This window comes from Corylus avellana, chromosome ca2 (assembly GCF_901000735.1).
Source record: "Corylus avellana chromosome ca2, CavTom2PMs-1.0".
Lineage (NCBI taxonomy): Eukaryota > Viridiplantae > Streptophyta > Magnoliopsida > Fagales > Betulaceae > Corylus > Corylus avellana.
Window position 1 is genome coordinate 44,418,986 of NC_081542.1, and position 15,255 is coordinate 44,434,240.

Consider the following 15,255-nt stretch of genomic DNA (forward strand, 5'->3'; position numbering starts at 1 on the left):
TGCCACCCTTAAACCCTACGGGGTAGGGCAAGCGGTGACCACCAAAAGAGATGCTAGAATCTAATAAAAACTTCATATTTTGCCCATAAAAGTTCATGTGGCAAGATACCACATTATCTTTTTTGTGGGAGAAAAAAAACAACAAAAAGAAGATGATATGGCATCTTGTCACATAGACTTTTATGGACAAAATATGAATTTTTTATTAGATTTTAGCATATCTCTAACCTCAAACCCCCATAAGACGGTCGGGGTTGCTCGCATGCCACCCTATGGGGGATTAGGGTGGCCACAAGCCACTCCACCCCTTATGGGTTGGTTCATAGGCCATCCCAACACCTATAAGGTGGCTCGCAACCTTACTCCAAACCCTATGGAGTGGTCAGCTCCAACCTCATAGGGATTGGGAGTGGTAGCTTCACCACTGGCCATCGTTTTATTTTATTTTTTTAATATTTGAATTTTTAATTAAATTATTAAAAATTTATTATTTTAATATAATGGGACAAAAATGCTGACATGGCATCAACAGACGACACAATTTTAGACGAAAAACCAATAGAAGGATCTATTTCATATTTTCAATTAACTTATGTAGTTAAAATTAAAAAATAAAATAGAAATTGGAGGTATGATTTTTTTGGCACGTTAATCCATAAAATTAAGTTCTCATTCATAATTTAATATTTGTCTCCGTAGCTATTTATTTAATTAAATCCAGCAAAATTACCATTATAAAGCAATATTATTTCATTTACAAAAAAAAAAAAAAAAAAAAAAATTATTATTATTATTATTATTTAGTGTTACTTTCCAAATTAAGACTTTATATTAAGGTGTAGAAAATTTGGTGCGGAGTTCCACAAACCCTAAACCCACGTTTATAAGGTTCTCTGGAGTGGAGCTGTGGCGAGCCGCTAAAACGACTATCTCCCAGCGATCTCAAAGTAACTCTATTTTCTCTCTCATTTTCTGCGTTTTTCTTTTCTTCATATTTCTGTTTGCATTTTCGATTCGTTTCTATTGCTGTGTGATGTTTTGTTCTTATGAGATCCAGATACGTTTAGCTTTCTGAGCACCCAAACTGAGCTTTTTGTGTGAAATGAAGTCACGGGTCTCGGTTTGTTGTTCAAGACAGAACTGAGACCGACCCTTGGATTGTTTTTACGGTATTTTGTAGAAAGCAGTGCTTGTTTGTTTCTCTGGAAAATAATTTCATGGAAAATATTTCCTGTACATGTTCCTGTCTGCTTCTGGATTGGAAACTAGGAGTAGGAATGAAAGCTTCTGAAATTTTTAAGAGGCGGTGGTCTTTTGAGTTTGATTTGGCTGAAAGAGTTCTGAAGAAAATTGTGCTTAAACTAAGTCTAACAGCCCTGGAACTGATATTCCAAGAATTTATCTTTCCATCCAAACAGATGGGTCTGGCTTTAATTGTAAGATGAGGCCTGATATGTCTTTGTTTGGCAATTTCTCTGTATACCCATTTTGCTTTCATGGGAACTTTTTCAAGAAATTAGATGGGAGACATAGAAGTGAAATAAATTTTGCAAGAAAATTATGGAGTAGGGTTTGCTAGCAAAACAATTATCTGAGTGCTAGTATTAGTTTTTTTGTTATTGACTTCAAATTCTTGGGTGTTTAGCTCATTATATTTTTGGTGCTTTGTGACCCTTTAGATACAGAGAGATGGGTGAAGAGAATGTCAAGGGAGGACCAGTGGTTCCAGAATCGGTTTTGAAGAAGCAGAAAAGAAATGAGGAATGGGCTTTGGTGAAAAAGCAAGAGCTTGAAGCCACGAAGAAGAAAAGGAGGGAGAACGGGAAGCTCATTTTTAACAGAGCCAAACTTTATGCAAAGGAGTACGATGAGAAGGTATAGGAAGCCATAGTTATAGTTAGTGATTGATATGTGCTTTGATATTTCTGTTTGGTATTCTATTTGCTGAAATGGTTTCTGTAAATATTTTTTTTAGCAAATGGAGCTAATTCGGTTGAAGCGTGAGGCAAAACTTAAGGGAGGGTTTTATGTTGACCCAGAAGCCAAGCTCTTGTTCATTATCAGGATCCGCGGGTATGCCGTTTATGGTATTCCAATGATTCTTGTACTTATTATTGATGCCAAAGTGTTGATTCTGATTATTGTAAATTTTGGAACTTTCAGTATCAATGCCATGGACCCTAAGAGCAGGAAGATTTTGCAGCTTCTGCGCTTAAGACAGGTAACACCGCATCCAAATAAACTCTTTGTATCAGGATTTTCATTATATGTGATGCCTTTAATAGGGTAATTATGAAGCCTTCCTGTAGTCCAATCGTCTTTGCGCTTAGTGGTTTCAGACGTTTAATTCTAAGCGTCATTAATACAATTGTTTTTGTGTTAATAGGCTAACCAAAATGTGTCCTACCACCAAAAAATTCTGTCTTCAACTCTATGCCCTTCTTTAAGAAAATTTCTGGAATTTAGGCCCCGATGTCTGTGCTTCTTTGTTTCTTTAATTGTTGCTCTATGCCCTTCTTTAAGAAAATTTCTGGAATTTAGGCCCCGACGTCTGTGCTTCTTTGTTTCTTTAATTGTTGATTTTGGCAAAACAAAGTATAAAAAAGGGATAGGAAACAAACATGGCATCGCTGGAAGGATGAATGAGCTTTTGGAAAATAATTTGAACGATTGATATTTTTTTTTCTTTTTTTCAATTATGAGATGCTTTCTGGTTCAGTTATGGTTATCTATTGAATTGTGGGCATGCTATAATAGATTAAATGAGGTTGCTTTTTTAAATTTATGTTTTTTTTCTTACAGTTCATTAATTTTGCACAAGTTTGTAAACAGAAAACTTTTAATTTTTCATCTAATTGTAATTAAGTGAAGTCTATGTGCTTCTTTCTTGAATTTGTAATATTATGGTGTGGCCCAAGAGTTGTTAAAGAACTTGGGATATCCTAGTTATTGTTTGAATTTTTAGAAATGGCACTTTTTTTCATGTATGCGACATAATGAGTTTTTTGCTTGTCATTTTGGGCTGTTAATTGTTATCATCTGTTTGGGTGTCTTAATTGAACAAATAGGTGGAGTTATCAACGCCCATAGAATAAGAAAGCTATGTTGCTTTGTTCAAGGCCTCTAGAACTGGTATTCTGTGAATTTACCCATTCTTTGTGGAAGAGGGTTGAGAATTTGATGTTTGCCTTTGTTGACTATTTTGTAAGACTCATTTCTCTAGTCTATCATGGTATTTGCAGTAATACTTGTGCATATGGAAAAGGCATTTGAATCAATAAATTTTTCAAATGTGAATTTTTTAGTATTTTTATTTACTGATATGCAGATCCATACATATTTTCAAGAATTATAAGGATGTGAACTTAGTACTGAAATTCTCGTGGTTAACATTAGGGGATACCTTTTTACAAATATTATTAAATTAACTAATGGAAGAGTGTCCTCAGGGAGACTTGATTAGGTTCTGTTCCCTTATTGGATAGGATGATAAGAATGATTTAGTGCTTTTTGAGGGATCTGGGCATGTAGGGGAATGTCTGCCCATATTTTGTTTTCTGTCTATAGGTGTCTTGGTGCAATGCATTATGGCCTTGTTTGGGATTTTAAGTAATGCTGTCTTTGGGTAGACTGATCTTGAAAGATGACTTGATATATGGTTGTGTCCAAGAGTTCTGCTTTTTATTGCTATTTAGTTGCTTCAAGATGTCCTAGGAGCTTTTCTTCCACCTTCAACTTCTCCTGGTCCCCAATTTTTGATTCGGTTTCTTAGGGAGGTGATCCCTCTTCACTGAAATTTTAAGTGGCCTGCTATTCCCATTCAGGATGCGTATTTCAGGAGTTATCCTTCTTGTAGAATATATCTCCTTTTCATTGTCTTCTCTAATATTTGTTTCAAATAAAAGGCGGTTGTATCCAATTATCTACCTTTGGTGGCTGCAGATATTCAATGGTGTCTTTCTGAAAGTAAACAAAGCAACAGTGAATATGCTGCACAGAGTTGAGCCTTATGTAACTTATGGGTATGCATTTATCTTTCTTACTGTTTTTCTTTGTAATGCGCAATCTGGAGGCTATCTAGAGGTCCTTTTGTGCCCAAATTCTTGTTAATATAAAGTAGATAATTTCAGGTATCCCAACTTGAAGAGTGTCAGAGAATTGATTTACAAAAGAGGATATGGTAAACTAAACAAGCAAAGAATTGCTTTGACCGACAATTCAATTATTGAACAGGTTTGTGGCCAATTGATTACATAATTGATTTCGACTTACTTATCTTGGATCCATACCATTTGTGGCTTAACATTTTGGCTTGCAATCACACACAGGCTTTGGGAAAGCATGGAATTATTTGCACGGAAGATCTTATCCATGAGATTTTGACTGTTGGACCCCACTTCAAGGAGGCAAACAATTTCTTATGGCCATTCAAGCTCAAGGCACCACTGGGTGGCTTGAAGAAGAAGAGAAATCACTATGTTGAAGGTGGTGATGCTGGAAATCGTGAAGTTTTCATCAATGAGCTCATCCGCAGGATGAATTAGAATCCTATTAAATTTTTTTTGTGATTCTACCTGATTATCTCCTTTTGTTCATCCAAGTTATGAGACTTCAGTCCTCTCTCTTTTGTCACCAAAACGGCCTCGGTAGAGCATTTACTTTTTTGCAGCTTGCTAGTTTGACATGGGTTTCAGATTTTCTTTTTATTGAAAATTTACATTTTGGTTTCTCTATATATTCCGGCATGCATTTTATTTTATTTTATTTTTTCTAAGATGGCATACATTTATTGAAGCTTACTCTAAATGAAAAATGCAATATATTACACCTCATCTCACCGTGTGGCACTGAAAATTATCATTAGATTTTAGATAAGTTACTGATAGATTTTGGATTTAATGGGAAGTTTTATTGTCACACTAGAGAGCCTTTGGGAGAGTGAGAGGCAAGTTGTCATCCTATTTTGATTTTGTATCAAGCTCTACAAAATAGTACATAAATATTATTTTTACAAACTAGCATCTGATATGTATTGAGAAATACAGGTAAGTTTTAGAGGCAAATTTGTAAGAAATTTATGTCCTACAAAATATGGAATCGGGAATTTATTAATTAATGGATTCACTCAAATAATAGGGTACATATATAGCATGGGATAGATAATTGATGATTTAATATGGTATTAAGAGTGACATAAGCTCAGTGCGTTATTTAAGACTTCACACTAATTTTAATTAAATATTTGTTATATTTTTTTCTATTAATTTAAGCTTCAAGTCTTCTAAATTTTAAGTTCAAATTTTGTCCGAATGTCTTTTTATTTTTTATTTATTTTTTATTTATATATATATATATATATATATATATATCCACACAAAAAAAGAGAAGGGGATTCGAATTAGTGGCCTCCACTTCATAAGGCGTGGTCCTCAAGCGTTATTCAAAGTTAATTGCTTTTATTTAGATATCTAATATACTTACAATAGGCTATTGTTGATTTTTCTATTTCACTTTTAAATATAGAGTTCACCCAAAGATAGAGAAAAAAATGAATTTTCGTAAAACTTTAGTCACGTTATACATCTTAATTGAAAAATTAAGGTTGCTTGTAGGCATTCTATATATACTTGGTATTCAAAGAATATTTCGTATAGAAGTATACACACCACAAAGTGGAACCACCAAACCGCCAAAAATTAAAATAAAAATATGTTAGTTGAGATTTTTGTATCCAAATCCGAAGTTCGTTCCTCTTCAATAGCCTCCTTCCAATGGTCGTAGAAAAACTTTATAGTGGGGATTCGGGAAGGGTTGAAAGACCTTTCGAGGTTCGTACTTTTTTTAATACCCTTTGCTTTGCTTCAGTTTCCACTTTTCGGTGCTAGTTCCCTTCTAGTGGAGCAGTTTTCCACTTTCTATAGTTAGTTCTTTATTGGTCGTTTCATTCCTGAAACACTGCCTATGCTAATAGCTAGTCCTTTGTGGCCGCTCTAATTCTCTTAATGAGCTGGATCATTAGTATACGACTTACTTTTACTTGTTCTTTATTATTTTTTTTTTCACACTAATTCCTAGTTGTTTAAGGGCTTTTATTTGGGTTGTCCACCCTCTATGTGGTCTTTTTGTTATAATTTCCTCCTTCTCCCCTATTGATTTTTTTTTTTATTCAAAAAAAAAAAAAAAGAGCATGACTAGAATCAAATTCATAAACATACTCACATCGCCACGTGTAAGGAATTTTCCTCTATCACTATAAAATTACTTGTTCTTTAGTCACTTGTCGTGCGCTTGCTTTTCAACTGTCTTGCGCTTTCGTTGCAATTAGATAGACAACAGCCGTTAAGCTTTCGTGTTTCCTAAGATTTAGCCTAGCCTCGCCGGTCAACTCTATCTTGTTCACAAAAAGTCATCATCCTTTCTGTTCTTTAATGGACCGACCATTTGTCTCATCTTTATACACGCATAGAGCCGAAAGCTTTCTTACATGGCTCCCCCCCGGCCCGTCGCAAATGAAACAATATACGAACGTAACCAGAAGCTTCCGATTCCGACCATTTTGGATTAATATTTCAAATATATATTTGTTTAATTAACAAAAATTATTATATTAAAAAAATGCAGTGAGAAGGTTTAATTAACTAATATTCAAACAGTCTCGGTTGTTAAAGGACACCAACCAACTCTCAACGATTTTGCATGCATATGTGGGCTGTTCCTATTGGGTCAACAGACCATATTTATTACTTAATTTAATTTAGAATTATGTATTTCTCAAATATTCATCCAAAAATAATATAGAAATGCACAGGAGGTGAGATGCATGGAACTAGCTTGGAAATAGCTTTCATCCTTCAATGTGATCGAACAGATTATTCAATATTAATTCCTAGAGTAGTAATTAATAAGTTACTAATAATTAACCAATTAATATTCCTTTCACTTGAATGTTATAACCTGATATAAATAATGACATCTAAGATCTCCTATGATGTTAGAGCTGATAATTTTTGACACAACCCGCAAACTTAATACGAAATTAAAATATTAGGGTTGATGAGTCTGACCCATTTAATTAAATTAATCGGATTATGATTGACCTATATAGCTTTATATTCATTTTTCAACACAATTCGAATCCGACATGAATCTAATACAAAATTTGAGGGTTAGAGTTGAGGGGTTTAACCTGTTAAATTAAATTAGTCGAGTTAGGTTAAGCTATATAGTCTAATACACATGCATCGACAGTCGACACGATTCGAACCTGACACGTAAATACGAATTGCTACCCTTATATTATGTAAAATATTTAACTGAAATGAGGGTAAAGTTTTGAGTCGATTCAAAATTTTTGTTCGAATCACTAGTTATTTGAAAAACTTACGCGGTAGAAAATGGAGAATTACTTTAACAACATCCTTTGCATGACTTACTTCTAAATTTACCCATGATAGTCATAAAAACAAAAATGGGTGGTAATTAAAGGAATTATGTATACCAGAAGATTTATCTAAAGGAGAAATAAATAATGACATAATTGTTTTAATTCGCATTTTATATATTGTTCTTTCTTTAATTATAAAGAAATCCATTGTGCTGTGCAGATTAATTATTATGTAATTAAAACATGGTAATACAAAAGAATTAATGTGAAAATATTATTTGTCAAAAGGATAAATAGATAAATAACAAGAAATTATATATCCATGCAGAAGGAATATTCGAAATACATATAGAAACAAAACCCACCCAAACAAGGATTCACATATATATGGCGATCACCTGAGAAATGGACGGTGCTCATGAAAACGGCTCTGGATTATTTATTTTATTTTTATTTTTAGTTTTCTTGTGGGGCCATGAGAAACGGCTTTGGACTTAATTACCTTCATTGACTTGAAAAGTATGTAACCGTCACCTTATCCTTTTCTTTCTCCATTTGTATACTCCTTCTTGACTAGAGCTTGCATGCATGTGATCGTGATCATGATCATCGTCGTCCCAAATCTCACCATGTTTTGGAAAAATACGAAGGTGCTTTAAACTGAATCTGCTTGTGTCACGGCCCAATCAACACGCTCATATTTGTTGACTTTTTGGTTATCACTACACCGACAACACATTTAAGGGTTCGATCGTGTGCAATAACTTGTAGTAAAGCAGGGAAGACTTTTGATAAACAAATGGTTTGGTAAACAAAATGTTAGAATATGAATTAAATAATTATTATTTTTTTATTAGATTAAGTTTTTGAAATAACTGATAATTTTACATAGTATAAGAATTTAGAGTTATAGAGACCCGCTAAGTTAAAATATACGTAATGATGTTGGATTTGTTATTCAAAGGGGTATAATAGCCATTATTGTTGTGAGTTTGATTTGTTTGTAGCGTGAATAGGTTGTTTGGTGGGTTAGGATTTGTTCAGCATTTGAAGTTTACTTGAGATACACAGTTTTTATTAGGTCTGAACCGTGCAAAGGAACATACTAATGCCCGATTATAATTTTGCCCGCTGTGAATCAAACCCCTAGCTCGGCCATTAGAGTAGAGTCATAAGCTTGAACTCTGATTTTATAATTTGTCCTGATTGAGCAAAAGATATGATTAAGTGTGAAAGAACTTGAAAAATAAATGGGGTTGGTAAACAAATAGTTAGAATTAGTTACTTAATAAGCAAGAAAGGGTAATTGAAAGTTGACAAAGCCATCATCACTTGAAGGTTTTCTGGATAATGATCCTGTGGCTGTAGACGTAGCTAGCCAAACCATCGTTATCAAGAGCTTGTGCTTTATCCGTGAGATCTGTACGTTAACAAATGGAAAATCCGGGAACTTTTTCTAGGCAAACGGCACGTAGCTATATAGACCAATCACAGTAGAGTACTGGTAGTTAATTATTAATAGTTAAAATTAACGTAGTAACTGTCTATCCTTTTGGTGGGGCTGCCTCTTCATTATCCAATATCTTTTGCCACCCCAACTGAATACAATTCAATGCTTGCCGTCGACTTCCTTAATTTTCTTGTTGGGATGTATAACGCTCATGCTAGGATGAGGTTTAGGTGGATTTCAGTGCCCACACCCACTTAAATGAATATAAAAGTGGATGACAATTCATACATATTGGTTGTCGTTTTAGGATTTGAGATCCTAGATTTTTATATTCTAAAATCTGAGCCATTCATTTCATTTAACGACATTTTATTTAACGATTTAAACAAATTAATGTAAAAGTTTGTGTGTTATTGCAGTAATTAATTTTAGTTTTTAATATGTCAAATCCACTTGCCTTAGTAACACAAACTTTTACATCTGTTTAAACCGTTAGATGAATCGGAGAACTCAAATTTTAGAATATAAGAATCTCATACTTATCAAAATCCTCGTTTTAGCTGCTTGTGTTTGTAGGAGTTCGGGAAGAATAGAGGGACTTTGCGAGATTCGTGTCTCTCTTAACTATGCTCCTGTTTCCGCTCTTTGCGGTTCTTATCGGATCTTGTTTTACTCATTTTTTACTATTTGTTTTTACTTTATGTATTGTATTTTTATTTTGTGGTTTGTTGTAAGGAGCCCTCTCTTTTTGGTATTTTAATTTGCTTTAAAAAAAAAAAAGTTTCAGCATTTCTTTTTTTATTTATATAAGCTTGCACAAAGAGCCAAACTGCCATTAATTGAACGTACGATACGCGTAGAATTAATGTTGATCCCCCATGGGAGATGAAATAAGAGCTTGAGAGTACTTGAGAAGAAGAAAGCTGGAAGTTTGGATATGGGTGTGTCTGTGTCATCACCATCACTATATATGTTACACTGTCTATTCTGACTTCGTTTCGGATAACATGCAGAGGTATGGCATGGGAGACTCAGATCACGTGCAATAATTCGTAGGGTATTGAGGTGCAGCCGTGCAGATTAGAACTATTATTATGGATGCAACGCCGTAAATATTGCAACTGATCTCAATCCGGATCTTGATCTTATACTCGTATAAATAGTTTTAATTTGAGCCGTTCATTTTAAATAATTGGCTCAGAATGAGACAATACATAAGAAAGAGAGGATCAAGTCACTCTGTGGTTATTGGGGTTGATTAAATTATGATCCTAGGGCGTTTTGGCCACCTTGAACCCAGCAATATTGGGAGAGGCCAAAGCATCTCTTCTTATGAAATGGTGATTTGGCCACCCAACTCAAACTATGAGAGTGGTCAAACCATCCTTTTGTCAGTTAAGTTAGCCGAACTATCCTTTTGACCATAAGATTTAGTTCGGCTACCCTAAGCTAACCACCCTCAAAGGCAAGTTCGGCTTATTGTCTCGGCGAATTAGGAGTGCGGTCCCCTAACAATAGGATAATTAAGTTTCTTAAAGCACTCCTAAATTAAGCAATAATTGAACTAATAATTTCGCTTGAACTTAAAACCAACATGTCCGCTAAGTTTCTTCATTAAAATAATGTTTAGAATAAAGTAAATTTCATTTTGAGCAAATTAAATTTTATATAAAAATAATTATATGTAGCTCAACCTAAAATGTGCCATCAATGAATTCTACATTACGTTTATATTTTAAATAAAAATATAAATTAAAAATTAAAAGCAATATTTATATATAAAAAATTATCCACTTAAATTTGACGTTTGAGTCTCAAAATTTATCTTGCTGCCCCTGCCAAAAGGTCAGCTTGAGAGTGACCAAGCCACCTAGTGGCCAAATTAAGGAAGCGATGAGTGGTTCAGTCACTTCTCTCGTTTATAAGTGGTATAAGTCACTTTTCTTGTCCACACGGACCTTAAGAGATAGATTGAGATAAATGTACAATAGGCGAGGAGACTCCTTCTAGCGATGTGACAAAAAAAAAAAAAAAAAAAAAATCAAGATAATTTTTTTTAGGCCCACATTCTAATTTGAAATTCTTGTACACCAAAGAGCTATACCTATACATGAGAGAGATAGATTTTTATAAAATGACATTCTAATATATGGATTTTTAAGTAGAATGTCATCCTAATGGTTGGGACTTGACTTAAGACGTGGAATCTTTCTGCTGGATCTGGGGAATACCTTTTAGTTAATCATTTTATTATTTTAATTAAATATGGATTAAATGTGATTGATTAAGATGGTTTACGTATCATGGTATACGAGTGACATACAAGATCATATACGTGTTGGGCACATGGTCAACATTTTCTTTGTTGACTTCTGAAGTCCAATAAAAACAGCCCATACAATATTTACCATGTAATAATACGTAAACTATTAGATTTAATCTGAACCGTACAATTTTCTATCTGAATTAGAATCCATTTAAACTAACCTTTACTCTTAAGGCAGATCTCTCATTATGGAGGGGCATGCCTTTTATAATTAGAAAAATAAATAATTAAACAAACAATCACCAAATACTAAAAAGGCATGGTCCATGGTCGGCTAGGGGCGAGCACACATGCTAGGGCCGGCTCCGAGCCTCACCGCAGCCATTGGACCAGCGCTTCAGAATCTTGGTGCACCCTAGCTCCATGATTAACGGTCAATTATACGACCGTTGAGAGTGGCTCATATAAATAATTATTCAAAAAATCTTGATGGCACCTAAAGCAGCCACTGTGGATGGTTGGATTCTGTAAAAATGCCTTAAAAAGCAGTTTCTCTTTACATTTCTCAGGAAAAGGTTACAGTAAATTACAAACCCATTTATATATAAGAAGGCTCTTCAAGCTTTGTATGTCTAATCACCTACGGGGCCTACAAGGCTACAAGAAGAATAAGTAGTAAAATCAAACAGTTTTTCTAAACGGGCAAGAATACAAAAACCAAATGGATTGATGAAATGAAAAATTTTAGGGAAAACTTCAAAAAGCCTCCCTGAACTTCCAGCCAATTTGAAAAACTCTCATTGAATTTTCAAAACTCTCATTTAAGCCCCCTGAACTTTGGTTTTCTCTCACTTTGGACCCTTTTAACATTAAACTACGTCGTTTTTGGGCTGGGTAGGTGTTTGATTTTAGGATACAAAACGACATAGTTTAATGTTACAAGGGTCCAAAGTGAGAGAAAACCAAAGTTCAGGGGGCCTAAATGAGAGTTTTGGAAATTTAGGGGGGGTTTTTCAAATTGGCTGGAAGTTCAGGGGGGCTTTCTGAAATTTCCCCAAAATTTTATTAAAAGTAAGTGAGAAATTCACAAAAACTCCCTTGAAACTTGTACGCTAAATGTTCAATAAATCTTAATTTAGGATTTTCTGTTAAATTTTATCAAAATTCTCTAAATATCTTTTTTTTATTATAAAATAATAAAATAAAAAATTACAAAGATTCGGGCGTTAGTCACAATTTAACAAAATTTACAAAAATACTTATGCTGGAATCTTTGCCTTTTTTCTTTTATAAAACAAAAAAGGGTATTTTGACAAAAATTTAACAAAAAATTTTAATGAATTGAGAAATTACAAAAAATTAAAAATTCAATAAGCTAAATTGAGATTATTTGAACATTAGAGAGATAATTTTAAAAACGTATAATGGTCTATTTGGGATTGTGTTTGAGATGCTCAAAAGTGCTTTTAATACTCAAAAAACTCGTTTGAAGAAAAAAATAATCATTTGGTAAAAAAAAAATTAAAAGTATTTTTAAGGGTCTAAAAAGCCTAAAAATTGCCTAAATGTACTTTTGACAAAAATTTAAAAATGAAGCTTTTGCCCTGTAAATGCGAAGCGTTACTACTTGAAGAGTTGTCCCCTCTCCCTCTTAATCGGGTGTTCTTTCTCTTTTGCCAAGTTATGTGGCATGAATTTGTAAAAGCTCTACTCTTCAAATACAATCCCGAACATGCACGAAGTTTACTATGATTTTAGAAGTTTTTCCTAAATTTTTTGTCTCACTTTCTTTGTCAGTCTCCCATGAATAAGCAAATTAAAGTCAAATTTAATTAACATTAACATGGCCCACACAATACCTGATCCCAAAAAATCAAAGGAGGTCCATAATTTTTTTAAAATAAAATTATTTTTACTCCCATCCCACTTTATCCCAAACATTGATAAAGTGGGTCACCACGTATATACCAAAGGCAGCATGCAAGATCCAACACGAGTATGCCACCACATCTCATCCGTCCGTCCCTCCTTCCCTTAGACGCCAACGGCTCAGATTTCCACCACAAACCGCGTCCCTAGTCGCCCTCGCTATATATTCCCAGGTTCGACTCACTCGCAATCACGCAAACACTCCCTCTCTTCGTTTCAAAGACACTCTCAGTCTTTTAGCTCTTGACCTTTTACAAATGGCGTGGATGCTGTCACTGAAAGCTCTGCGTATCTCCGCCTGCGTGGTGTTTATGGGTTTGGCTTTGAAGCTCGGCCCGCCGCTGGTTATGGAGCTCACGACCTCTCACGCGCCTCTCATGTGGGCGTCGCTCCTCTCCTGGCTCAAGCCGCCCTACCTCTACGTTATCATCAACTGCATCATCATCTCCATCGTTGCCTCTTCGCGGTTCCACCACCAGAGCTCCGAGCGAGACCACCCAGATGACCCGATGTCGTCGCGCTCGGACGCTCTGGCCGAGATCTCTCCGGAGTTCGGCGTTTTGAACTCGACGGTGGCGTACGAACGGAGAGAAGAGACCGTGGACTCGGTTTCGGAGGTGGCTGAGGCTGTGGTGGTGAATGGATCCGCAGAGGAGGAGGATGAGGAGGAGGAGTTCGTGCCCTCCCAGCCGAAGAGGATGGACTCGTCGGAGGATCTCTTTACGCCGGAGAAACCTCTGGTTTCTGCGAGGTTCGGTCATCGGAAACCGGTGAAAGCCAGTACCGAAGGTACCTTACTATACACTGACGGTTATATTTTAACGGTAAATATTATGGTTTGAAATTTTAAAGCACGTCGTCGATGACAAATCTCAGGCGGCGTTGTCAGAATTTTTTTTTTATTATACACGTGTTATGCACACGTTGTTTCTTGAAATATCTCAATTTGCGGACCCCAAACGGCAACGTTTTAACAAGTCCAAATGAAAATGGTTCAAACATGGCGTCCACACTCCACGCCGTCCAGTTCAAAAGCACAGTTACTTTAAAATGGGGAGGAGAATTTCTTCGAAATTTACATATTAATAAAAAGGGCAAAATAGTCATTGAGGATAAAATAAAGCTTACTGTTTGAAAACGGTGTTTCAGGTGGGAGAGCGTTGAGGGTGGCAAAGCCAAAGCGGCACGAGACACTGGAGAACACGTGGAAGGCGATAACGGAAGGGCGAGCGATGCCACTGAGCAGGCACGTGAGGAACACGTGGGAGAATCACGGCCGTGGAATCATCGTGGAGTCGCTGGTGAAGAAATCGGAGACATTCAAGGACCGCACCAATGAGATAAGCTCGTCGTCTTCTGGGGCTGGGGCTGGGGCCGGGGCCACGACCACGAGGCTTCGCAAAGAGCCGTCGCTGAGTCAGGACGAGTTGAACCGGCGAGTGGAGGCATTTATTAATAAGTTCAACGAGGAAATGAGGTTGCAGAGGCAAGAGTCGTTGAATCAGTACAAGGAGATGATCAACCGTGAAAGCCATTAACAAAAACAGTACAAGCTGTTTTTGCAAGTAATTAGGAGGAATAGATGTATTCACTATTTAAGTTGGTTTTGTAAAAAAAAAAAAGTTTTCACCATAGGTTAAAGTTTGGGGTAAAATACTTGAAATTATGGGTGTGGGCTTCTTTTTTTTTTTTCTTTTTTTTTTTCTCTGGTTTGGTTAGACTGATCCATCATGCACAGATGGGATAAGCTTAAGAAGGTTTCGGTGTAAAGGAAGAAACTTTGACAATGTATTCTTTATTCATATAATGATTGATATGGTTAATTAGTTTACCCTTTTTTTTATTTGTTCTTTTTTGGTTATTTCAACTTTAAGATTTTTGTTTTCAATTTGATAAAAAAAATGACTTCAAACAGACAATTATCTTCTTCAAATAAGAAAAGGACCAAAAATCCAAAAATATATAAAGTGGTCAATCAACCCAACCACGACTTAAAGGTGGCTCGCAACCACCCCGGTTACAACGTACACTTCCTATAGCAAAGGGTGGGCCTATAAGCCGTGAGTGGCTGAGAGACAACTCAACCATGGTTGAGTCTTGCCAGCCATGGCTAGGCTAGGTAAGCCAATCCAATTTTTATTTTATTTTATTTTTTTCAAGTACACCAAAAGAAAAGAAACTACAAAAAATAAGAAAAATGAGGGAGATCCTTTCCACTAACAACCA

At 35.5% G+C, this 15,255-nt stretch overlaps 2 protein-coding genes across 2 annotated transcripts; both read left to right on the top strand.

Moving 5' to 3' along the window:
* The first annotated feature begins 846 nt into the window (after nt 1-846).
* Nucleotides 847-4,735, top strand: LOC132172220 (large ribosomal subunit protein uL30y-like). The gene is made up of 7 exons (XM_059583683.1): nt 847-947; nt 1,680-1,875; nt 1,976-2,073; nt 2,164-2,221; nt 3,943-4,022; nt 4,131-4,233; nt 4,329-4,735. The coding sequence occupies exons 2-7, from the start codon at nt 1,690-1,692 to the stop codon at nt 4,542-4,544; spliced, it is 741 nt and encodes a 246-aa protein (XP_059439666.1). The 5' UTR covers nt 847-947; nt 1,680-1,689; the 3' UTR covers nt 4,545-4,735.
* An 8,424-nt stretch (nt 4,736-13,159) lies between these two features.
* Nucleotides 13,160-14,860, top strand: LOC132171987 (uncharacterized). The gene is made up of 2 exons (XM_059583405.1): nt 13,160-13,818; nt 14,179-14,860. Exons 1-2 carry the CDS (start codon nt 13,287-13,289, stop codon nt 14,565-14,567), a joined length of 921 nt encoding a protein of 306 aa, XP_059439388.1. The 5' UTR covers nt 13,160-13,286; the 3' UTR covers nt 14,568-14,860.
* Nucleotides 14,861-15,255: the final 395 nt, after the last annotated feature.

What these genes read in the sequence shown, in the direction of transcription:
- LOC132172220 (XM_059583683.1), top strand. Translation starts at nt 1,690, where the DNA reads ATGGGTGAAGAGAATGTCAAGGGAGGACCAGTGGTTCCAGAATCGGTT. An exon ending in TTCATTATCAGGATCCGCGG is followed by an intron (nt 2,074 to 2,163) that starts GTATGCCGTTTA and finishes TGGAACTTTCAG; the next exon opens with TATCAATGCCATGGACCCTA. An exon ending in GAGCCTTATGTAACTTATGG is followed by an intron (nt 4,023 to 4,130) that starts GTATGCATTTAT and finishes AGATAATTTCAG; the next exon opens with GTATCCCAACTTGAAGAGTG.
- LOC132171987 (XM_059583405.1), top strand. Translation starts at nt 13,287, where the DNA reads ATGGCGTGGATGCTGTCACTGAAAGCTCTGCGTATCTCCGCCTGCGTG. An exon ending in GGTGAAAGCCAGTACCGAAG is followed by an intron (nt 13,819 to 14,178) that starts GTACCTTACTAT and finishes ACGGTGTTTCAG; the next exon opens with GTGGGAGAGCGTTGAGGGTG.